General features: G+C 39.4%; 1 protein-coding gene across 1 annotated transcript; it reads right to left on the bottom strand.

The window, feature by feature from the left end:
• Window positions 1–878: 878 nt before the first annotated feature.
• On the bottom strand, window positions 879–23,150 carry TOPBP1 (DNA topoisomerase II binding protein 1). Its single transcript, XM_084223321.1, is given in 28 exon segments — window positions 879–1,076; window positions 1,402–1,563; window positions 2,021–2,110; window positions 2,975–3,115; window positions 3,987–3,995; window positions 3,998–4,179; window positions 4,703–4,817; window positions 5,754–5,917; window positions 6,961–7,187; window positions 8,000–8,192; window positions 8,790–8,886; window positions 9,375–9,521; window positions 9,860–9,983; window positions 11,022–11,131; window positions 12,044–12,217; window positions 12,978–13,267; window positions 13,803–14,014; window positions 15,055–15,227; window positions 16,013–16,332; window positions 16,614–16,861; window positions 17,787–17,950; window positions 18,533–18,702; window positions 19,614–19,793; window positions 20,606–20,799; window positions 20,920–21,101; window positions 21,601–21,744; window positions 22,296–22,430; window positions 23,015–23,150. Coding segments are annotated over 28 exon segments (4,572 nt in total). The 5' UTR covers window positions 23,096–23,150; the 3' UTR covers window positions 879–932.
• Between the last annotated feature and the right edge of the window lie 1,061 nt (window positions 23,151–24,211).

Genomic DNA, 24,211 nt, shown 5'->3' with positions numbered 1-24,211 from the left:
GTGAATTAAATAGACTTCAGTGTTACATGTATTCATCCAGACAACTCCACTGGTCCTGTGCAACTGGATGCTGTGCTTTTCTGTTAAAACAGCCTGTAGCAATTCCAGCTGCTTAAATACAGCTCTTCAGGTTCCATGAGAACACTTTTGCCTAGATTAACACACTGCACTTACATACATATATTTCTGTAAATATAGACCCAGACCCACTGTTACTGAAAAGGTCAAAGGCTTTGTCAAATATTCTGGTTGTCTGACCAAGAATATTTCCAGCTGCCAGAAACTGAAGCCTGTGTCTGGCTCTGGTTCCTGTCACAGACTCAAACAGGGAACATGGTCAAGACAAACTTTACCTCTTGGGTAACAGAATTGTTTCTACAGTTGCTGAGCAGATTCATTAGCACTCAGGATGGCAGCAACAGCACCTGTAATCTATAGAAATAATTTACTACACCCTCTGTTACTACAAAAAATTTACAAGCCAGCTCTTTTTGTCCGGTTTTCCTCTTCCCTTCCAATAGGAAACACCAAAAGATGAAAAAATAATGTAAAAATCTAAGTCTATTACCATATGGGAAATGCAATGGAATTTTCATCAATTGATATTTTCCCCACAGAACACAGATAAAAGATGTAATAAGCATTTTACAAATGATTTCTCAACTATTATTTTACAGCTGTGCCCACAGACAAAATCACTAGTCTAGTGATAGGATAGTTTGGACATGGTAAAGTATGTTTTGGATGAATTCTTGCCATATTTTTAGATGCTACTGGTAACCAAAGCAATCTTTCCTATAAGCATTACTGCAAATTTATTTTAATCTCAGGACAAATTAAAAGTGAAACTCAAAGCTTTTAATTTTTTGGGCAAGAATGAAAAAATATAAATATGAATTTAAAAATGTACAAATTAAGAACAGAGAATATGCTTAGTGTATTCTAGATCGCTTGACTCTGCTCATTTCTCCCAGTGCTTTTCTTTTCTGGGATGATCCAATTCCAAGATCTGAGTTATTCTGAAGGTAAGACTCAGCTTCTGGCAAACAGTAAGACTCCATAGGGGGAGGTGGATCCTTCGGTAAAGAAAGAAAAAAAAGAATGGGTCAGCTCAAGAAACAGCTCATTAGTTGTCTGAAACTGAGACAACAAAACAAACATTACACACCTACATTTTAAATACGTTTTGCGAGCAGCTCCCTACCCTGCAAGAGATCCTACTGCCAGCACCAGAACAAGTCATGTCAGAGCATAAATTTTATGCCACAGATCAAAGCCCTCAGCACAGGCACTTTGTGGCAAGAATTTTTGGCAAACGAGGCCCGTGACTGGTAGAGCAGCCGCCATCCCCTGCAGGGGGCTGGGGCACTGTGGCAGGTGGGGAGCCCTGGGTGTGCCCACCTGGATGAGGTAGTCAGCGATGTACTCAGGTTTGAGACAGTTCACGCCTTGGGCTGCTGCCTCTGCCACGTTCACCCTGGAGTCATCTGGCTTCAGCTTACTGAAGTCAGCAAAGAGGTGAGTTGCTTCTTTAAAGAGAGATGCAGAATGGCCAGAGAACACCTACAGACAAAACATGACCCACAAAAGTTTAGTTCTGTTTCTTCCCCAAGAAAAATGAAGTTTATAACCTTTAATTTCAGTCATCAAACTAAGAGAAACCAGTGGGAAATCAAATACCATTTACAGCTGCATTCTGTACCATCACATACCTGTCCAAAAGGGTGATCCTTCCCATCAGAGCAGGGGACAGAAATTCTATCCTCAATTCCCACCAGCAGTACTGACTTGTGTAACCTCAGACAAGCTGCTCTGCCTGACCACTTGCAAAGTGAAGATGACAAAGCTTTTTCCTCCCACCCTTTGACCATGTCTCAGCTACCCTGTGTAAGCAATTTTGTTCATTAAGACCTTTTACTCACATGAAAAATGCCCAGCACAGAGTTAAACAGAAAGTAACAAAATAATTAAACAACATATATTATATGCATTTCATTGTTTTTTTCAAACAACTACATACTTTTGCTCCTCCCGACTGAAGAAGGCGCCTGAATCCTGCTTCCTTGGTTTGATCTACATTCAGGATCACTTTCCAGCCACTGAAAGCTCCCTAGATAAATGACAATTCAGTCAAAACTATGCTGGTACTAAAAAGTACAAAGATTTAATGGGTCTTCAGATGAAGACTTGCAATTACCCAGTTTTGCCTTTAAGTATGCATGCCAGAAAAAAAATCCACAGGACAGCTACCAGCCCCCTCTAAGGGAAGACCCTTGCAGAGAGTATGCTTTCCAAAACACCAGACACGGAGAAAAATGTATCTTAAAAAACCACCAGTTACTTGGAAACATCTTCCCCTGGTCCCCCACGATGCACTTGGTTACAGTAACAGCACACAGGGCCAACTGGTTGCCTCCTAGGAACACTCAGTGTGGTTTCCACACAGGCAAAGGGCACGGAGGATTTGTTACAAGCATTCCTTTTAAAAAAGTTACTGTAAAACACACCAGATTTTTCCTGATGTAATTGAAACATAATCTTTCAATGAATCCTCAATGGCAGTGCCTGATTTGAGAGGAGTTCAAGTCTCGCTTCCAAGAATCTCACTGAAAGACTATGAAACCAGTAACCAGTTTTGTTTTCCTAGCAGAGCTGACTTAAGTTAGCTCCCCGTCAGAGCTCTTAAGAATAAACATCATCTTCATGGCTGAGGGACATTTACATACATAAGTAGCCACATTCCAGCCTTGCAAAACATGAACAATGGTTCAGAGGAGACTAAGATTTTTAATATACCATCACAGAAACTTTTTAAAAAACAAAATTACTTAACTAGAAATATCAAGCCGAGACATTTTGTTCTTGGTAACAAGACAGAACCTTCCCCTGACAGTGAAGTTTTTAGTTTCTTGGTGACAATCCCTGTCCTGTCCATCCACACTGTACAGCTTACATTACAGGAGTATCTATATACCTCAACAACACCCGTTTCTTGCTTCCCTTTATGAATTTTTTTCCTCCACCTCATGGCTGCAAGTGCTAGCTTCTTCTGGTTTACATTGATTCCAGACAAAACATTAAGTATGGAGTTGCTTCCCCACTCATAATCTTCTTCCTGAAAGAATCATAAGCTTGAATTACAAAGCAGTCCTGCCAACTTTATCAGCATAAAAATAGATTTAAAAAACCCACACCAAATAGAAAATAAAAAACCCTGAAACAAATCTCATCTCACTCTAGCTATATATATGTACGGATTTTATCTAGCCAAAACAGTTCTAGGTAGAATTCAAGATATGGCTCTGAATTGCCATATTTATCTAAATTAACTCATGTTTTCTGTGACATCAAGTCTTGCACACAATCTGATTCCTCTTGCAGTTACATTTACAATAGACTTCAACAGCAGGACAAAGCATCTCACTACACTGGATACCACTCATTATATTTCTGCACTATCTTCCAAAACAATTAAAGTTAGTTTTAATACATAAGGATATGAAGCAGCTTACAAGCCTTACTTTAAAGTTAGCCTGGTCAATGTAAAAGAACTATGTGACCCAGGAGAAATGCAAAATTAACAGTAAGGAAGGCATCGGAAGAGGCAGATTTCAAAAATATTTACATATATGCTTATAAAATCAAATTATTTAAAAATAATATGTGTTCATTTATTGAAAGAATCAAGATTTAATTCCTGGTTTAACAAGAGCCATGTAAATTTCGATGATAACAGTGAGAATCTACCAAAAGATATTCAAAGACTCAATTTTAAGAAACAATTACAAAAACTGTAGGTATTTAATTTATCTTATATCAGGAGTTTGGTGCAGGGCTAGTTTTCAGACAAAGCTGGCCAAAAACCTCTCAGATTTTGGATTCCCTAAAACTCCCATGGCTTGGGCACCCTAAACTAGCAATTGGTTTTGTGAAGTTGTCTTTCCCTAGTAGTGCAAAACAAAAATAAATGCAAGGAAGTAAAACACACTCATGTCCTAGTGCTAGGGTGACATGCCTGAACAAAGCAGCCAGCTCCTCGACATGCCTCCAGGTAGGAACGATGGAGCACCCACTTGCCAGCTGCCATCGAAGCCAAGAATTTCTCATTCCGAAGAGGATGTCCCACAACAATGTGTGTGCAGCTTGGATCAAAGTACTGTTTCTCAAGTACTATTCCACCTTGAATTGAGGAATGAATTGCATTCAAATTATCTAAGCATCATGCTGAATACAGAAAGGATCAACTCTAAGTGAGAATTATTTGAATTCAGACAAAAATTCAGCTCAAATTTACATGGAGAGTATTGTCATTGAAATGACATGGACAGAAGCTGCTAGGGAGGGAGAAGCAGCCAGCAAAGAGTGGCTCTGTAAAATGCCACAGCAACACAGACAGGAATAAGAGACACCAGAAGAGAGCCCATCCTGGGCACTCCTATCAGTAAAGAATGAGGCTGTTGTAAAGACAGCTAAAAGAAAACTATCAGAAGACAAAACCATTGCTGTTATATGGCAAAGCTGATCACTCACATAATAATAACCCTGTATTCAAGGAATTGCTCACAAGCACAGAAAGCCACAAATTTGAGACCTCAAATCTGATGAGCCACTAACAGAAGCCCTTTCTTCTCCCCAACAAGCCACAGTTGAACAGACACATACAGACACATACTATTCTTTGCATTTCACAAGTATCTGGTACCTAATTTCTCAATCAGATGGCAGTAATCAATTCTTTCTTGAGGATTAAGAGAAGACAGCTGAAATTTACGGACTTTTTCTGCTTCTTCATCAGCCTTCTCATCTTCAGTAACAACCTAGAAACAGATTTTGAAAATATGACAGAACGATTAGGTTGACAGCTGACTATTTCTCTGCCAAATATTCTGGCTTATTTATATATTAAATTTTCTTTTAGCTGGGAAAAGCAGAACCAAACCTGTCAGTCACTTGACAAAAAGCTTGGATCTTATCATATTATCCTTAGGCTCCTGCTTGAACATCCTCTTGGTTCTCCCTTTCTTCAGGGCACAGCTGAACTAATCTGTCAGAACAACTAATCCCTCATTCACATCCATGGAATGCCAGGTTGAACACATGAAGAAATCAGCACTGATCTATCACACTGCCTCATTCATACACTTTCTGTCAAGTCAGAATACTATACTTGTTGAGGGCTTTCCCACTAAGATGACACGCTATGCCTCTGAAGACACACAGCTGCTGAAACTTTGAGCAAGTGGCACACTGCAGGTGAGACTATAAGCTCATTTTCCTTTCCCTTTCCAAGTTCAAAATAAAATAGAATTTTAAACCAGGTTTCAGCAGAGAAATATTTTCCCATTTGTACCTAAACATAAAATTCCAAATACGACCAAAGAAACAAAGGCCTAAATTTTTTTCTGTCATCTTAACATGGCTAGAGGAGTTCCAAGCAGCACACATAGTAATTCTTCACTCCAAAGCCTGACTTAGCATCCCAGCACTAACTAATGGGACAAAAAGCTTCATTTGTCTAAATAAACAAGCTTCATGTTTTTGAGCAAATATATTTTTTTTTAAATCTCAAAGGAAGGGGGAGTAATGAAAATAATAGAAAAAAAGAATAGAATAGAACTGTACAGAAGTAATCTACCTCAAGATTTTAAATCTAGATCTGCACATTTTATATTTATCATTAAATTCAAAATTTCTTTAAGTATAACTGCATCTCTCAGCACACATCATCATAAATATTTTTCCATTTGACAAACCTTTTCTTTGGGCTCTGGTGCCACAGGAGGTTTAGCCAAGGGGAAAGCAATGCTGGGCGCCTGTGGAGTAGGAATCAAGTTATCCTTAACAGGCGTTTCAGGATCTCTACAAATGTGATTGAAAGGCTGAAGAATCCCATCTCCATGCCCAGCCTCAGGAACAGCTGTGAAAGTAAAGTGGTGTTGCATGACTTGCCTTTGGCAGAACATAATTACGTATAAAGTAAAAGATATAATAAAAATAAAAAATCCTCACAATTGCTGCTATAACATGTATAGTGATATTTCACCTGCCTTTCATAACGATGCTTTTCCTTATACCACAAACCACAATGCAGCAATCATGCACCTGAAATGCCTTGCTTTTAAAAAAACACCTGAAAACCTCTTATTTCTTTGGCTAGACTGCACTAATTTGGTTGAAACAAAAACCAGTTGACTGGAGTTTTATAATTTTCTTCAACCTCCTCTAGGACAAGTCAGTTTTCAGGAAGACTGCTGCCACAGAAACTCTGCAAGGAGACTGAGGGAAGGAGTTGGTGGCAGCAGAGAGTGAGAAATAAAGGATTCTGCTATCTCAGAAAGAAAGCAAAACAGATGAAAAAACATCTGGTTTTGGCAGAAAAGATGCTTCCTTAATCCTAGCAACAGACATTAGACTTCAAGAACAGGGAACATAAATAAAGTATCTTTACCAAATCCTGACCCAAGCACATCCATCAGTAACTTGACACATCTTGTTTTTTGGGTCCGTGAGTTAATCTTGTACCCCAATTTTTCACCTACAAATATTTCCACTACAATGGAAAAGATCTTGCTCATGGTATTTCCATTAGAATTCCACTACACTTACCTGAGGGGTTACCTGAAAACCAGCTGTGGTTCAAAAAAACAAAGAAATCAAAACAACTTGGAAAATTTTAGGAAGTCTTTCAAGCTGTTGGTGTTTTTCTGGAGCCACAGCAGTCTATTTTTAGACAAGCACTGCCTTGGTATTTGACCACAAATGAATGGGAAAGCTTCTCTTTAAAAAACAGCAACACAAAATGGAGCTCAAAGACATGAAATTGCATTTTTGGCCTTTGAGAAATGCCAACAATGCTCACATTTTTTGAAAGTAGAACTCAAATACTATTGTATTTTAGAAATCCCAAAGACCAAATGGGTGCTGTTGCACAGAGCAAGGATATTGCACTTGTAATTTTACCTATACCAGCCATCTCTGCATCAGGTACAGATCCTTTGAGGGCAGACTCATCCGCATTCTTATTGGTGTTACTCTGGCCTTGCTCAAGGTACTGAGAGGGACTATTAGGCCACTGAAGGTTGCTGACAAGTCTTGCTCTCTCTTCCCTTGCAGTAGGATCATCCCAAATGATCTGCTCGCTCTGGGATGGCTCTGTATTTATATCTGCCAGCGCCTGACGGGACTGCCTAAGGGAAAAACCAAGACACCTTACAGACTCATTTTACAGAAGAGACTTCCATTCTAGGAGGCAATGTGTTAATGATCACATCAACTGCAGAACCCAAGTGATGTCATTATTAGAAATTATGGCTGGGAAAGGGGAAAATTTCAGTATAGAAGCTATTCCAGCACCTTGGCTCTATGAACCTAAGTGTCAGCATGGCTGAAAATGGGCACCCAAAATACCAGTAGATATTTTTTATTATATGCATATTAGTAAGTTATTATAAAATCAGTGTACCTTACTCTTTATTAAGCCTATTTATTTGCAAATAGGCACCAAGCTAAATGAATTATTTTGCAAGGTTTCCATTACTGTCTTACTGCACATCAGTATTGATGGAGTTCAAATCCTATTCTCCATTTGGAGAGAAAAGAAAAATAGAAGAGAAGAAACACTCACAGAGGTGCTCTGCAGTAATGCCTACTACTTCTTTATGACCTACGTAAGCATTCATACACACTTTCTTCAAAAGCTATAAGAACACTAAGGAATCTGAAGAGAAAGATAATAAGCCAGTTCAAAACCTGAACATTAAAACCAATCATACTAGTCTGGTTTTTATAAAAAACAAAAGATACCCACTATGGATTAAGACAATATTCTGACTTTACCTAGCACATTCAGTTAAAGATTCTGAATTGCAGGAGAAGCAACTCAAGCACATCAGTAGAAACAGACAATACATTTGAAAACCCTGGAGACCTATTAAAATTTCAATGAATGTCTAAGTACATGCAAGGGCAAAACAAGATATATTTAAATACAAATTCATACCTTAGAGCTTCCAAGACCCTACTGCGGCCATTTCGCACAGACCGTGCGCTATCAGGAGTGGCTGGAGAGCCATCAAAGCTGCTCCTTGAAAGGGATCCTCTTTGCCCTTGTGGTTTCACTAGTGATGTGGCAGACATGAGCTCCTGCAGCTGTCTTTGGAAGTTCTCCCTCATTTCTAGTGCTTGGGTTAAAACTTAAAAGAAGAAACAAAACTCATACTATCACAACTCTTATACTGAAACAAGTGAAAAGTAAACAACTGCTCACTGTCTCACTGAAAACTGAAATTCCACTCAACCTCCCTCCTCCACCAGGACAAAGACTATACACTAAAAAGAGGAAAAGTACTTGGGCAAGAATATCAAGGAAAACTACATACGCCCTAACTCACTTATTCTTAGACACAAGGAGAAATCTCCATTTGGCTCACTTCTGAATCTCCTCAGACAATCTAACTTAGATCCACAAAAACACATTTAATTACATAATATATACTCCAAAACAAAAATCTGTCACATTAAGGATGAACTTTTAAAAACAAAGAAATGGCAATTAAGTATCTTCCAATGACTAATCATGATTTTCTTGTGGGCTGCCAAGATCTTTAAAAGAGAGACGAAAACCCTTCGCTAGAATCCAGCAGCAATAAAAGCTAGCTGTACTTGACCAGTATATTAATATGCTACCTAAAGTTTCCAGATCTTAGCATTCAGCACCTGGAAGTGCAGAGGAACTCATATTGATAGTTTGATAGTCCATGAATATTCTGAGAACAGTGATTTGCATTTACCTCCTTTGGATTCACTTGCTACAATTTGTTCTTCCCCTACAGTGACTGTTTCCTTTATTTGGTCAGTAGTTACATCATCTTCATCCACTGGAATAATCTAAAACCAATGAAAACAAGCAGATTTCTCAAACACTAATTTTTTTTTTTCTTTTTAACTGTGTATGACACTTGTATAAATTCCAAAGATCATTAATCTTGCCTTAGAGTAAATTTAACCTTTCTGCTACTGCAATGACATTAGAACAGTGAACAGTAGCATGGGTCACCGCTCCAATCCTGCAGTCTTAATGTCTACTAAAGCAAGGTCACACCATGGATCTCATGACCTAAAAGAAAAGATATCTATCTTTTCAAATCTGGAAAGCAAATGCTGAAATGCCTGAGGTTTTCTCCATCACCCTAGAATCGTCCTAGAAGATGAATATTACAAATGCAGAACAACCTTACACAACATCTGCAATAGCTACTATTAATGACTAGCTAAACCTGATTCAGGACATTGCTGAATTAGTATCAATGTTTTTATTACTACAACTATTAACTTAATTCAAATGATGGAACAAGCATTGCTATCACACATCATACCTCATTTTCCACTGCTGGTTTTCCAGCTGAAAGAAAGGAGGAGGAGGAGAGCTTGATGTCTTGTGCTGCACTGATGTCCAGGCTCATTTTGGGATTGTAAGTGTGAGGAAAGAGAGATTCAGGAAGCCGTTTACATTCCCGGGCACTCTGTAATAACATCAGTTAGTAAGAGAAAGATAAGGAACTGACTGCGATAAAAGAAACTTCACACCTAAACATAAGAAAAGTACAATAAAAACAGTGCCAAAAAAAGTATTTCACACAAGGGGAAAAAAATGGTTGCCATTCCGGGAAAAATGTAGCTGAAGTGTTCAGTGGAATTTATTTTCTCCTTATGGAGAACAGTGTAAATGTACATCAGTGAAAAGAGATCACTCAATTTATTAATTCAATAAATGCATACAGAAAATCCACTGCCATATTTTGGAGATTTTAAGCGTCCATTTAATTTTACTTTTAAATAGGGTATAAAACAAGCTTCTTACCTCTAAAAGCCAATGTTCTGAAACAATATGTATACCCCGTTCTTTAACAGATTTGTACTCCTTATTGTTATCATTCTGTCCGCCCTTATAGATGAAGTGTGTTACTGTTTCATCAAAGCACCATCTGGAAAAGAGAACAAAACACAACTTGAAGATAGAATTTCTATCAAAAAGTATCATAAATCCAGCTCAAAAATTGTCCCCTTGTTCAAGTTAAACTAGTTTTGCCTATTTTGTTATGCCTCAATAAACAATGAGCCCATTTTCTTTGACAGAAAGACAGCAGTTTCATGATAGCACAGCTTCAATGTGTTTTGAAAGCATTCCTGAAGAAGATAAAACTAAATAGGATAAACATATGGAAAGTAGGGGTTTTGCTACATGTTTTGTTTTTATTTAAGTAGAATTTTAAAACAGTTTCTGAAAAGAATGTGTGATCCAGGAAAAGAGCTTTTTCTTTTGTTGTCACATGGAACTGCAAGTGAAATACTGATCCTTGAAGCTCAAAATATACAAAACTGAGGACTGCTAATTTTTAATCTGATAAAAACAAGTATTTTCTATCTAATCCAAGTATCTTCAGCATTTCTAAGGTACTACCAAACATAAGGCTAACCTCCTTCACACCATGAATAATAACACTTATATAAAAGTCAGTAACAAAACACATTTAGTGGAAGCAGAATTCTGCCTTAAATCAAAAATGTTAGTTTGTAGTTTCTCTTCATGATAACCTATTTTTCCTAAACTTTTCTAAGAACTCTGACTTAGCCATGCTTACAATCAAGAAAATAACTTGTTTTGAGCCAGGGAGAAACATACACAAATTCACATTAGATTCAAAATGTAAAATATAAAGCAAATGTTAAACCATCCAAAAGCAAAATGTCTTCAAACCAAAGGAGAAAAAAAAAATCTGCAATTCAACAAGACTTCTGGACAAACAGTCTTTTGAGATGGATTTACAAAGAACGTGGGGACTGGGGACATGGCAGGGAAAAATGGCTTTATTTCAAACTACAAGTGGATGACTTGAAAGGTTGTTTAGGATGGTGAAATCTAATGTTTAGCTGTAGCAAAAGGCATAATGGGATGCAAAGACTCAAAGTTATTAGAATTCATATCAGTGCAAAAGCTCAGAAGCCACTGTATTGGCTGATACCTGTAGTCTGCTCCAAGAGAAGCTGCTACTGCATTCAGCTCCCTTTGCCTCTTACTAAGTTTTTTACTAACATATATAACAGCATCAGCTAGAGGCTTGGGCTCTTCTTCCTGGTCAAGCAGGAGGGATAAAAACAGGAGAGTCATGATTAGAAGGCTTCTGTATCAGTAACGAAAGTACTTTAATATTTAGTGAAGCATGGAGTAAAATATTCAGTGACAACAAAGGTAAGATAAACACACTTCCTCTATTTTTTAATGCTCCCCTACCCATGCTCAAAACCCAGCATTATTAACATACCATGCACTAGGAATGCAGAGACAAAGATTCAGCCAGCTCCCTAGAACATACCCTACTCCTTTCATCACAGGCTGAACACTGAAATTAAGGAATTATGAAACCTGATGGTATTGAAGTATTGCACTGTAGAGGAGTGAGAGAAGTAAGACTAAGGAGCTACAAAACAAGAAGTAGCAGCCTTCCCTTTCCAGAGGTCATTAGCTTTCTCACTCCTCCAACAGTAAACAGTGCACTAACATGGCAAGCAATACATAAATCCTCCCTTTCCTCCTATACTTTTTTGTTTTCTCTTACTTTTCTTCTCCTATTAAGGACAGAGGAAGGGAAGAAAAGAAGATACATGCATTAATACAGAACTCCAAACTTTAGTCCAAGACAAAATCTCTAACCCTGTTTAGCTGGAACTTGAGAATTTCTTAAGTGTGGTATCTCATTCCAATACTACAGAGTCTAAATTGGTACCTATTTATATGCCAAGTTACTTAGCCACCGCTCAATATTTGAGACAGTAATGCAGATAGTAGAAAAAGGTTTTAAAGTTCTTTGTCTTCCATAAGGAATTTCCTCTATCTTACATCCCTTTAACTGTCATTGAAGAACACATAGTCATGAATTTATCACAAATAACAATTCACAAATTCCTTTGTAACTTAAATCACAAAAGATACAGCTTTTTCTTATTTAAACCTATGCTCCAGGAACTAAGCCCCCAAATTTCCTACCACTTCTGGCTGTGCAGCAGCCAACTGAGGGCTGGCAGTAAGAGCTGCTGCATGATTTGTGCTGCTTGCCAGTGCCAGTTTCAAGTTTCTGCCAATGACTTCAGAGAGAGGTGTGCTCAGTTTCCTGCTTCTTTGTTCAGAACCTCTAGGAGTTCCCAGAGCTTCCAGAGCATCCTACCAAAAAAAAAAAAAAGGAGAAACTGAGTGCCTTTAATTAACACCCTACAAAACTCTCACCCAAATGCAAGATGCAAGTTTTACAAATACAGTAAGACTTCATACTAACAAACCAGGACAGCAAACTACAGTTACCAAGAGCAACTGTAGAACCATTGCACAAAAGCTGTACAAGGCAAACCCAATCTCAGAGCCCACAGAAGCAAAAGAAGAAGACAACAGTTTATTAATCTCTCTCTTCACTGCCATCACTGAGAACTGCCCTCAGTGGAAAAGCCAGTGACCAAACCCAGGTACTCCTGACCCCAACCAACTACTTTAATGTACTTGCACCTTGCTCTAAAGCTATTACATTAAAATGTACCATCAAAGCAGCATTTTATCAGAAAATGTAAACACTTGTTTACAAATATGTGGAGCAATTCCAAGGTGCCCTGTCACATTTATCAGTCTCTAGGTGCAAAGAATGCAGACTGGATACTGTCTGAAGTGTAGGACACACAAGCATATGGTGCAATAAGCACAAAGGAGCTTTGCTAAGGACATTACGACACTTACTATTCAATAAATTTCATCCACAAGCCATTAACTAAACTATATAAATAAACGAGCCAGTTTTCCGGGCTTTGTTCAAAAAGGAAAGTCTGTGTGTGAACAGCATAAAAATGGGTAAAAGCACAGGTGTCTGTGCTGTTTAAAGTTTATGCACACGTTAAATATTACTGGCCACACAGAACAAAAATTTTGCAAAAATCACCTTCACATCAAAAGAAGGCTTGAAGATCTTGTCTTCTGAAAGAAACTTTGATGGTGTGTCAAGATTTAAAGATGGTTCTTTCTGAAGTGGTCCCCCTTGTGCAACAGGAGTTGTCTTCCCAGTATGATGAGAGATTACAGCTTGGAAAGCTTTACTCTGAAACCTGTTGATATCAAGCGGGGTCACAGGTCCTTTTTTTCCAGCTTCAAGAAGATGAATAGGCTGTTCCAAATCAGAAAATTTAACAGTTGCTGGTGTCTTGCTAAGCTGAGTAACGAAACTGTCCGTATCTTTAAAAGAAACAAAGAAAACATCAGCAAGTAAGCACAGACCCCATGCACACTTATTTAACCAGCAACCATGAAGAACTGAAGAGAGGGGCATTGCAGACTAACTAGCTGAAGTCCTAAGATGGATCTCTCCTCAATTTCCCATGCAAGCTACACAGCAGCATACGTGCCGAAAAGGACAATGTTGAGACACTAAGCTTGAATCCCAACTGACAGATAACCATCAGAGCCCACTGTCTCCATGAGATTTGCAGCAACACACAATATCATCTCTGTAATCACAACTCAACAGTATGGTTGCAGGTACAACCTGGTCTAATGGAAAGTGTCCCTGTCTGTGGCAAGGCGTTGGAACTACATGATTTAATGTCCCTTCAACCTCAAACCAATCTACAATTCTATCTTTTTATTTGGAAAAATATCTTTTAGCTCTAATACTTTGAAGGTATTAGGAAAGAAAAAGAAGGCAGGTGTGATGAAATTATCGTGAACAAACAATGACACAATCATATCCCCTAACTTGCTAAGAACCAACCTTCAGCCTCTGTATTTTCAACCAAGAACTTGCTTTCATCTGCCCTCTTTCCTGTCCTTGCAGACTGCAAAAGCCAAGCTACAGTGACTGCTGGCAAATTCCACTTCTTCGCAGCTTCGTACTTGGAGCCATTCGGTTCTCTCACCACAAGATGGGTGCTGGCAAACATTCCTTTTTTTGCACTGGCTTTCCGCACAAAGAATTCTTGGACTCTGCAATTAGGTTGATAAAATATTCATTTAGTCATAAACAACATTAATCTAGGGCACACTTATACTATTATAAATTGTATTCTCACAACAGAAGAAGAACCAATAGAAGTAGATATTTAAGGCAACCCACTTCGCACTTTATAGCCTAATCTGCAGGAAGGAAAAAAAATCCACAAATACACCCCAAATAACCCCCAATAACACAACTAAAAAATGTTACACAGTAATGTTTCACTTCTACCAGCATTGAAAACAATATTTTTCATACTCCAGCAAGCCTCCAGCAATATCCCATTTTTAAATCCTACACTGGGCCTAACATTCTTCAGCAAGATGAATGGAACAGGCTTGCTTGCCTTCCAGAGTCAACAAGCATCACTTCCAAATGAACAACAGTTTTCTTTATATTACAGTTTTTCTCTTATTATCTATGACACAATCTTGCAAAAAGATGCCAGGGTTGAGAACTCATCAGCAAAGAATGTAGTTCGAACGAGCTACAAACCAGATCAAATGATACTTACTGTAAGCTACACTATTTTGCCATGTCATGACTAAACATACTTTTCCTAAAGATTTTCAAAGATTTCTGTGAGCTCTAAGCAAATAGGGAACCATTTCTTAGGAGCTGGGATAGTGAATAGTGTTCACCATACTTATGAGGCAGAGCCAGATAGTAAGTACTGAAGTGTCCTTTCCTAGACAACCAAAGAGCAACTTGGAAGGCCACATCTGAAAACCTGACTTTCATTGATCGGTTCACCAGCAGAGTAAAAAGTTGCTGAGACTCAGTTACTGACAAATAAGAGACTGAGCATATTCTGGTAGAAATTAGACTGTGTGAGAACTGACCATATTTCCTTAAAAAAGAGCAAAATTAAAGATATATATAATGATATTTCATTAATTCAGCACCAGATTTTGTAAATAGATGGAATTCAAAAGAGCTTTAACTCCAGTATCTGTAGAGAAGAAATGAAATGCATAATGGCAGCACATTGGCTCTTGAAAAGAACAAGGAGAAACTGTGACAGAAGTACCTGGCTCCCAGCAGTTCTGCCAGATAAGCAAGGGAGTCTCTCTCTGCACCCGTGAACTGGCTAAAAGAAAGAACACAATCTTCCAGAGGGGTAGCTCCTTCCATTACCAGGACTGGTGTAAAAAGTGGATTGGATCGGAGATCTAAAAGGGCCTGCTGTTCCACGCACGTTATCTTCAAGAAGGTGGAAGACATAAAAATGTCAATCAAGCCAAATAGTAACAAAGCCAACAAGATTTCAGCAATTCAACAGTAGCATTTATGGACTCAACAATGAGCAATCATGCTTCCATCGTAACACCTGAGACACATTATTTCCCACTGGATCAGACAAACTCTTTTTTTAGATCATGTCTATTTTGTCAAGATTGATATACTGAAGCATTATTCAGAACTTTTTAGTTACTGAAGTTCCAGCCCTGCAGATTCCCATAAAACTGGAAGTTTCCAGTTCAGTACATGATCTGAGGGTCTGTATAGATTTACTTCACAGGAAGTGACCTTATATGAAAACTGCTAACAGCAGATAGCCTATATCACGGGTCTATATCACAGGCCTGCTCTTGCCAAATATGGTTTGTATTCTTTGATTTTTAAGCTATAAAGACTTGCTCTTCTGCCACAAATTACCAAAAAAAACCACAACAAAACCTACAAAAAGCATGAAACAAACAAAAATATCAAATCATTTTTAGTCAACTAGCTCCTTCTACAGTTCATTTAGACAGAATGCTGTCAGACCTAATATAAGCCTGGGTCATGACAATGCAGTCCTATTTAACAGTCCTGTGGAAAATTAAGTGAAACAGATAAGAAGGCTTTTGTTTAGCACATTTCAAATGAAATGAGGTTGATATCTCATCTTTATATTTAAGCCATTAATAACTGCATTCTGACAAAACAAATTTCTAATAGAGATACCTGTTTATTTGGGAATTGAAAAAGTGTAACTCCCTTACCAGCCAAGTATTTGTGACGACATCACCAACAGTTGCCTTCACAGTGCACCCTAATAAAGGTACCACAGCATAGTCTGCAATGGTTCTGCTTTGCAGTGGCAGAACTTCCCCAGCATTCTCCTTAATAATATCTGCAATGCAGGACTCGTCCTCTTCACCAAAACCCAGGAGAATAAATCTCTTCCTGAAAAATAAGCCTCCTTCAGCCAGTGCAGAAGACTCTGCCAAAGACCCATTACAGACAGAAGGTTGATTCTCTCCTTGGGCAGTCGAGTTAGTAACATCACTGAAGGTTCTGGATGTCAGTTTTCCAACTTCATCTGAAAGGTTAAAGAAAAAGAACCAAGTATAATAATTGTTTGACAAGAACATCAAAGAAAATCCAAAATAGTTTCACTATGAAATTACAGGACTGTGCTGTTTCCAGCTAGGTTTTACTTAAAAACTGTTCTATATAGGCCGATTTAAATTTGAATTTTGAAACACAAAGTAGAAGTTAACATACTAGATGTGAATTAATTTTTAATAAGGAAATTCTGCAAGCTCAAATGCTAATAATGAGCAGTTAAATTTTCTACAGTATGCTGAGCGTAGAACATACCTAGTGCAGAATAGTTATCTGCATATTGAGAGAGGAAGTCATCTTCAGCAGTTTTCTGGTGCTTTATAATGTTCACAGCATCTTTCTTCAAGAGACTGTTCTTTTGGGGGAAAATTGACTTCATTCCAGGTTGTTCTAAAATTGGATTCTCTAACAGCTGGTAGTTTAGAGGGATATAGTGCTCCACTGGACATAGACAACCTTTACCAAATGACTCCAGCAACCACTTTGCTGTCACTATATGAGGCCTATAAAATAAAATGTTATAGAAACAAGTCACAGCAGGTTTCAGACCGAAAAACACAGTATATACACACACACAAAGTCTGTAACTCCAATACTAAGCAAGCTTTGGACAATTTACAACCCTTAAAAGACTTTCATTCTTTCAGTCTGAGAACAGAGCATTTCATAATTATTTTCTATAACATAAATGATATCTGCCACTGCTGCACTGCCAATTTCATCCTCTTCAATGCACTAATAAATACACATTAACACCTCTTTTTACCAATAAGAACACTTGCTTTTCTACTTGCTTTTCTAACCATGGCTACCCAAAGATATAGTACTGAAAAGCACATGTAGACACACTTACTACCACTAGCTGTAAGTCTTTTCATTTAAATCAAGAACTGCTTAGTAGTTTCAAATCAATACGTGATTTCAAAGAATCATACAATGGTTTGGAAGAAAACTTAAAAGATCATCTAGTTCCACTCCCCCTCCCATGAGCAGAGGACATCTTTGACTAGACTACGTTGCTCCAACCTGGCCTCAGACACTTAAAGGGATGGGGCACCACAGCTTCTCTGAGCAAGCAGAGAAGCCTCACCACCCTCACAGTAAAGAATTTCTTTCTAATATCTAAACTAAACCTCCCCTCTCTCAGTTTAAGGCTAGTCCCCTCTATAGGTCCTTGCCAAAAGTTCCTCTTCACCTCCCTTGTAGGCTCCCTTTAGGTACTGGAAGACCACCACAATTAGGTCACCCCAAATCATTCTCAAACAAATCCTCTCACCCTATCTTCACAGGAGAGCTGCTCCATTCCTCTGACCATCTTGGTGGCCCTCCCCCAAACTCACTACAACAGTTTGATGTATTTTCTGTGCTGGGGACCCCAGAGGTGGAAAAGAGGTGTAACTAGACCTTAAGCAATACAGTTATCACAACCTGTGAGCCGTCTTGTCCAAGAAGTGTTTCAGCTCATCATTATTTTCCCCCACAATGACATGAGTAACATCTTCATTAAGTTGATTAAATCGAACGCCACCACCGCAATTAATAAGCCTTCTCATCTTGTCCAACTTCCTGCCACTGAAGCCACAGAGATAGATCTACAAAGGGAACAGAGCAACAAATAAAGCCTTAAAAATGTAAAAAACAAAACAAAACCAGAAAAATAAGGTAGAATGTTTTGGTATAATTTGTTTCAACTGCTGCAGAACACAGAAACCAGTGCTGCAGCTTCTGAGAAGCAGCAAAAGAAGTTGAGCATTTATAAAGATTAATTTAGCTTTGCAAATTAATCTAGCAAAGCATCAATGTTTACTAATGGAACAAACCCCTGAAATTCCCAAAACAAAACAAAACAAAAAAAAAAAAAAAAAAAAAAAAAAAAAACCACAAAAAAAAACCAAACAAAAATCCCACACACTAATTCTAGAACCCATTCACGCTAACGTTTAAATACAGATGCCTACGAATATAAATTTTTATACTTCCACTACATTTTTAATATAATTATAGTCACAGATAGGTAGACACACACACACACAAGCACACGGACACAAAATAAATCTGGTATTTGTTGCTGACCATGGAAACGATTTTCTCAAGCAGAAAGTGCCAGTGCTTCAATACATTTACTTTTGCATTGTTAAAACTGAACATTTCAAAGTATACACCGTTCAACATACTCGACACCCATCTAACAAATCTTCAGCGGCTTGAAAAGAACTTATGTCCAGGTTTTCCAGCTCATCAGAAACAGGATCCAGTCTGCTGCTCATAGCTGAACTACATGCAGTTTCATTAACACCACTCAAATTGATATTGGAAATGTGGCTGACATCCGAAAAGGCGTGATCTTTAAATAAAAATAAAATTTAAAAAGGAGGCATTAGATTTGGCTCAGCTCTCTCTGCTGCTTCACTAAAGAAAATACAGATTTGCCACTTATTATTTTGTGGTGCTATAAGGAAATGTAAAGTCTGAAGAATGAAAAATACTAGGTAAGTAAAATCTTTGCTAAATCAAGGGTTTTCTTTACACACAGACTGAGCATCACCTTACTAGAAAGAGTGCTGATACATCTTCTATTTCTTAAAGCATGTCACCTATGACACAGCAGCCATTGAGACTTGTTTTCAAAGCTGTTATTCCAGTTTTGTGGACACCCGGTAGAAATACTTTTTAAATTAAACAGGACTCTTTATTATAGAGAAATCAACTCTAATTTAACAGGAATCTGCATCACATGGATGCAAATTAAAGTTGGCTGTATCTTTTAGGCTACCATGTGTGCTTACAAAATACTTTTAACTGTCCTTCTGTTATTAGCGTGGAATAAATAAAAGCAAGTGTCTAAAGAAAAATTAAATAGAAGAAGATTAATAAAAACTTATTTGTTCCCCCCCCAGACCTAAGACTGCGGTAAGATTAAACTCATAAACATTTGTTTTAAACTTAAACCTATGAACAATTGTGCTTTTGTAGGACTTACAGATATACACCACTGGTTCTCAAGAAGACAATCATACATCTAATTCAAGTTTACTTTTTTATCAATTATCCACACATTTCAAGTCTACGCATGTTGGAATATTCCATGGGCATAAAAGCAATCTGTTATGTTTTAAGCTTAAACTGAATCTAGAACTCAAACTATCAAATGACTATTTAAAAAAGCAAGCACCTTACTCATCTCAAAATACTTCTTTCTCCTTAATACAAATGTTTCCTACCTAATTGAAACCCATTTTAAAATATCTTACTTACTAGGAGGCTTGCTGGTGTCATTTGTAGGTGTTGATGTACTGGGCGCATCACTCAGTTTTGATCCAGCCTCTATTTTATACATTAACTCATCCTGACAGAAGCCTTTCTTGATGCTGTCAGAAAACCACTGCACAGACACACAGTGCACATTCCACTTTTTGGCACATTCATACTTCTGACCTTCCAGATGAAAACAAAATTTTAAAAAAACAGTCACAATTGTTAAAAGATTAAAGCATCAAACAGTGATTGCTGAAACATGTCTGGACATTAAGAAAATTAAAAAATTTAAATAACTGATTTTAATGGACAAATTATGTTATACTAGACTGCTGATGAGCTGCTTATGCTGTAATTAAAGTTCGAGTAGAAAAATTTCATGAATGGCTAACCCATGGTATGACAAGGCATTAAAGAAACAAAAAGGGGGGAAAGGCTTTAAAGCTTTCAAGCACACAAAAGAAAAGGGGGAAAAGCCCCAGCATTTTTCATTGTAGGCAAAGAGAGGGAAATCAAGGCAAAAAAAGAAAACCCTTCCCTTCTTCTCACAATAAAACTAAAATCCTTCCATCTTCCCAAGAGAAAGGAAAAAGAGCTTTCATTTTACCTTAATAGGGAATTTGGAAGGCACAAAGAATAATCAGTTAAAAAACATCAGGCCACAATCCAATTTCAATCACAGAACAAATTAAGCCCTATCCTGCTCTCCCCAAAAAAGTTTTTCTTTTCCTTATCCTCTCTAGGATTCTCCCTTTTCCTTTCTTTAAACACCATCTATATCTCTGGCTTTTTTTCCTCTTTTGCCCTCTTTCTCGTGTCTTTACAGCAAAGCCAAGGTTCCTGTGTAACTCCTTCCATCAACAGTGATTCCCTAGAGAGAAGCAGTAAGAGCAACACTGAAGCAGTCAGAGGAAGTTCAAGCTCCTGTGCTTACAACCTTCACACTATTTCAACTCCAGAAGTGAAAACAGCATTTATTCTGTCAGTGTTACCTTTTGGCTCTTGCACTATGAGGTGAGTGCATTCATTCATCTTGAGCTGCCCCGTGTACTGCCCACCATGCTCAGCAGTGAGGCGCTGAACTTCTTTCCTGTCGGAGCTGCTTAAGCCAGTGACACAAATCGTGCAGCCAAGGAACACAGGACAGGCGTAGTCTTCCATGTTAACATCAGTGTACCTCATCATGCTACAGGAATTAAAGAGAGAAAGAAATTATTTTGCAAGTAAAATCAGCTAGGAAAAGAAATTAGTCTGTACATAAGAATTACCATGACCCAAAACAAAATCAGTTTCGTTTTTTTCATACCCTTGCTGAGACTTATCCCACAATGCCTTAACCCAAGAGGGAAGCAAAATAGGTTTCTTCAAGGAAGCAGCTACCAAGTATTTCTTGCTGCCAACTTCTCCAGCTATAAGATGAGTTACTGACACGTTGAGATCTCTGTATACACATCCACCCATCATTTGAACATATTTATGAACCTCTTCCTGGATGAGGAAAAAAATATAGAGAAAATCATCAGGGGAAAAAAAACAACCTATGTGACAGTCATGTTCACTTACACCAAAAACATGGATTTCAACTGTCCATTATTTCCTCTAAAGACTGTTCAAAAAATACTAACTAGATATATATGGAAGCCATAAAAATGTAACTGTCATTTCCATTTTATTTACAATTATGATCAGCTGAACTTAATATATACCCTAAATAAAAACCTTACAATTATGCTGTATGAGCAAAATTTTGCAGAGGGTTGATGTTTTAGGCAGTATTAGAAAAAATGTATCAGAATAAAGTAAACGTATATAATGATATTTGAGGTGTATTAACATGCGAATAAACTACACATAGTCTACAAGCTACAGAAGACTGGATCTAGACACAGTGAGGCACATATGCTCTGACTGCTGCCTTACCAATGAACAATGCAAAGCAAATATCAATGATAGCCAGCTGAACAACCCATCCTTGGGAGGGCCTTACCCTCACGTCCTTCTCCAGGCTAGTACAGGACACGGTGACATCGGCCATGGTCATGTTGTGCACGGGATGCTCGGCTCTCGGGACACACCGCTGCGACTGCATGCAGTACAGAACTACCTGTGGTCCAACAATCCTACAGCCAAGCTGCAATAAAAGAGCAGGAAAAGCACAAAGAAAATAAGCAGAGGCTACACTGGCATCAGGAAGGCTTTCCTAGTCCCTGAATTCTGAAGAAGGCAGGGCTCTTGGTCTGTCCTCCGCCTTCTCCTCCAGCACCTCCAAGTAGCTGACAGTTTTGTTTTTACTTTCAGTTCTGGATTTGCTGTACAATCCTTGTAGATTTTTGGCCTCAGTAAAGGCAGACGATGCCATGGCTATGGTCAAAGAATTCCAGCTAGCCTATCTTTGTCCACTGGACAATTTCTTGCAGATCGAACCAAATCATGTTTATCAGGAGATAAATACTGTAAGACCCAGCTCAGCAACTCCAGCAAAATCAGAACTGACCATACAGTTTACTTTTCCAAATGTTTGAAAATAATCATTATGCTTCACTTCATCCTGTATCCTAAATACAGGATGAAGTTCACACTGCTACACTCAGTGCAGGAGAGAACCTGCAGGATGTAAGTGTGGACATGAGTGCTTTTAAAAAGGAAAGAACAGAGCTCAAAGTAAGTTGGTGGGTGACATACCTTCTTGAGATGACTGAAACCCACGCCACTGAAAGGATCACAAATGTAAAGTGATTTATCATTTTCTTTTATACCGAGTACTGTTTTTTCTTCAAGGATCTGGAGATGTTCTTCTGACTGGAATTCTTTTATAGACTGCAGGTAAATGATGCAAACATCAACATTTATTTAATTAGCAAATAATTAATAAAGAAGCAATCCTGTGCAAACTACACAAGTGCACGTCCTTGAAACAGCTCACAACAAAGCTACCATGCATACAGGTATTAGCAGAAGAAAGGGCTAAAACACCTCATGGGTGTCCTCCTTATTCTATTGAGTCTTCACAATATTCTGACTTAAATATTTGGCACAGAAGCCTTCAGGACCTGATCCTACCATGCGGTGCCTTTGGCTCCCACTAACCTCCCAAGGTGTAAAACAGTGTCCTTTCAAAGTTTGTGCTTAGATGAGTGACCACCATCCAGGCCTTCCAGGCTACATGTCCCTTCCCTACACATCACCGGGTTTTGAAATTGAAGCTACTTCATGAGGCTCTCTAACAAAACTGTTCTTGCTCAACAAGCTTTATTACACACTAAGCACCCCTGCTACAGAAACAGTTTTATTTCCAGGTATGCACATATAACTTAGCTTATTGTATGGCACATGCAGCTAACTACGACACAGAAATCACAGTCCAGTTCACCAAGTTCACCCGGGTGACCAAACTCACTTACCTCAAGAGCTTTAGAAAAATACTCCGAGCTCCCTGGAGACTTTATGAACTTCACAAAAAACGGCTCCTTACTACTTCTCATCCTTCAACTAAGAAGGAAAACCCAGTGAGCGCCCTGACATTCCCGTCGCAGCCCGGAAGCTCTCTCGCCCTGTCCCTGTCGGGCCACGGGCCCAGCACACGCCGCCCGGCCTCGGCGGCACCGACTTCAAACGGGCACGGAGGGGCGGGGACTGGCCGGCCCCCAACCGAGAGACCCCTTCCCCACCGTAAATCCCCTTCTCCACGGCGAGGCCCGTTCCCCACGGGGCCCAATGCCCGCACGGAAGGTTCCCCGCTATGCACCGGGTGCCCAGCGCTCCCGGCCCCGCCGCAGCCCCCGACAGACCCGGCCCCTCACCCGCGCGGGAAAGCGGCGGTGCTGGCACTGCGCAGGCGCGGGGCGGGGTCGGCAAGGGCAAGGCGGGGCCAAGGTGGGCCTTAGGGGGCGGGGCCGCAGCGGATGTGGGCGGGGCGGCTGCGCGCCCGCGCTCCCCCCGCAGGGGGCGCTGGGAGCGCGCGTGGGGGAGCGGGCGGGGCGAGCGCCTCGCTGAGGGCGGGGGGAGGAAGGAGGGGAACTTAGGGAATGACGGAGGAATAGCGCGTTGGGAGCGACCTGGAAGAGCGTCTAGCCCAAGCCTCCCCTGCCATGGGCAGGGACACGTCCCACTGAACATCCTCTACCCTATCCTGGCTTGAGCACTGTCAGGAATGGAGCATCCACAACCTCCTTGGGAAAGCTGCTCCTCACCGCTGTCACAGGAAAAAAATTCTTCCCAATATCTAACCTGTATTTACCCTCTTTCAATTTGTGTCCATTGCTCTCTGTCCTGTCACTGCAGTTCCTGACCGTGAGTCCCTGTCTGGCTTCCCTGCAGGCCCCCTTCAGGTGCTTGGTATTGGGTTTGCGAGGCCTGGTTTTTGGTAGCTGGGGTGGCTTCTCTGAGCAGCCTCTAGAAGCTTCCTCCATAGCCGGCAGAGCCAACCCCTGGCAGATCCAAAGATGGATTGGGACAATTAAAAATGGCGATAATGCCTCTGTGCTAATACATTTAAGAAGAAAGAAAATCAAAAGGTAGTTGCACAATGGTAATTGTGGCTAGAGAAAAGCGGAGTGTGTTGAGGCTGGGCTGCTCTCAATCCCTTCTACATGCACCCT

Source organism: Fringilla coelebs (assembly GCF_963513975.1).
Source record: "Fringilla coelebs genome assembly, chromosome: 1".
NCBI classification, from domain to species: domain Eukaryota; kingdom Metazoa; phylum Chordata; class Aves; order Passeriformes; family Fringillidae; genus Fringilla; species Fringilla coelebs.
Note: the sequence above shows the minus strand (reverse complement) of the source record. Positions and strands in the feature narration are given on the sequence as shown.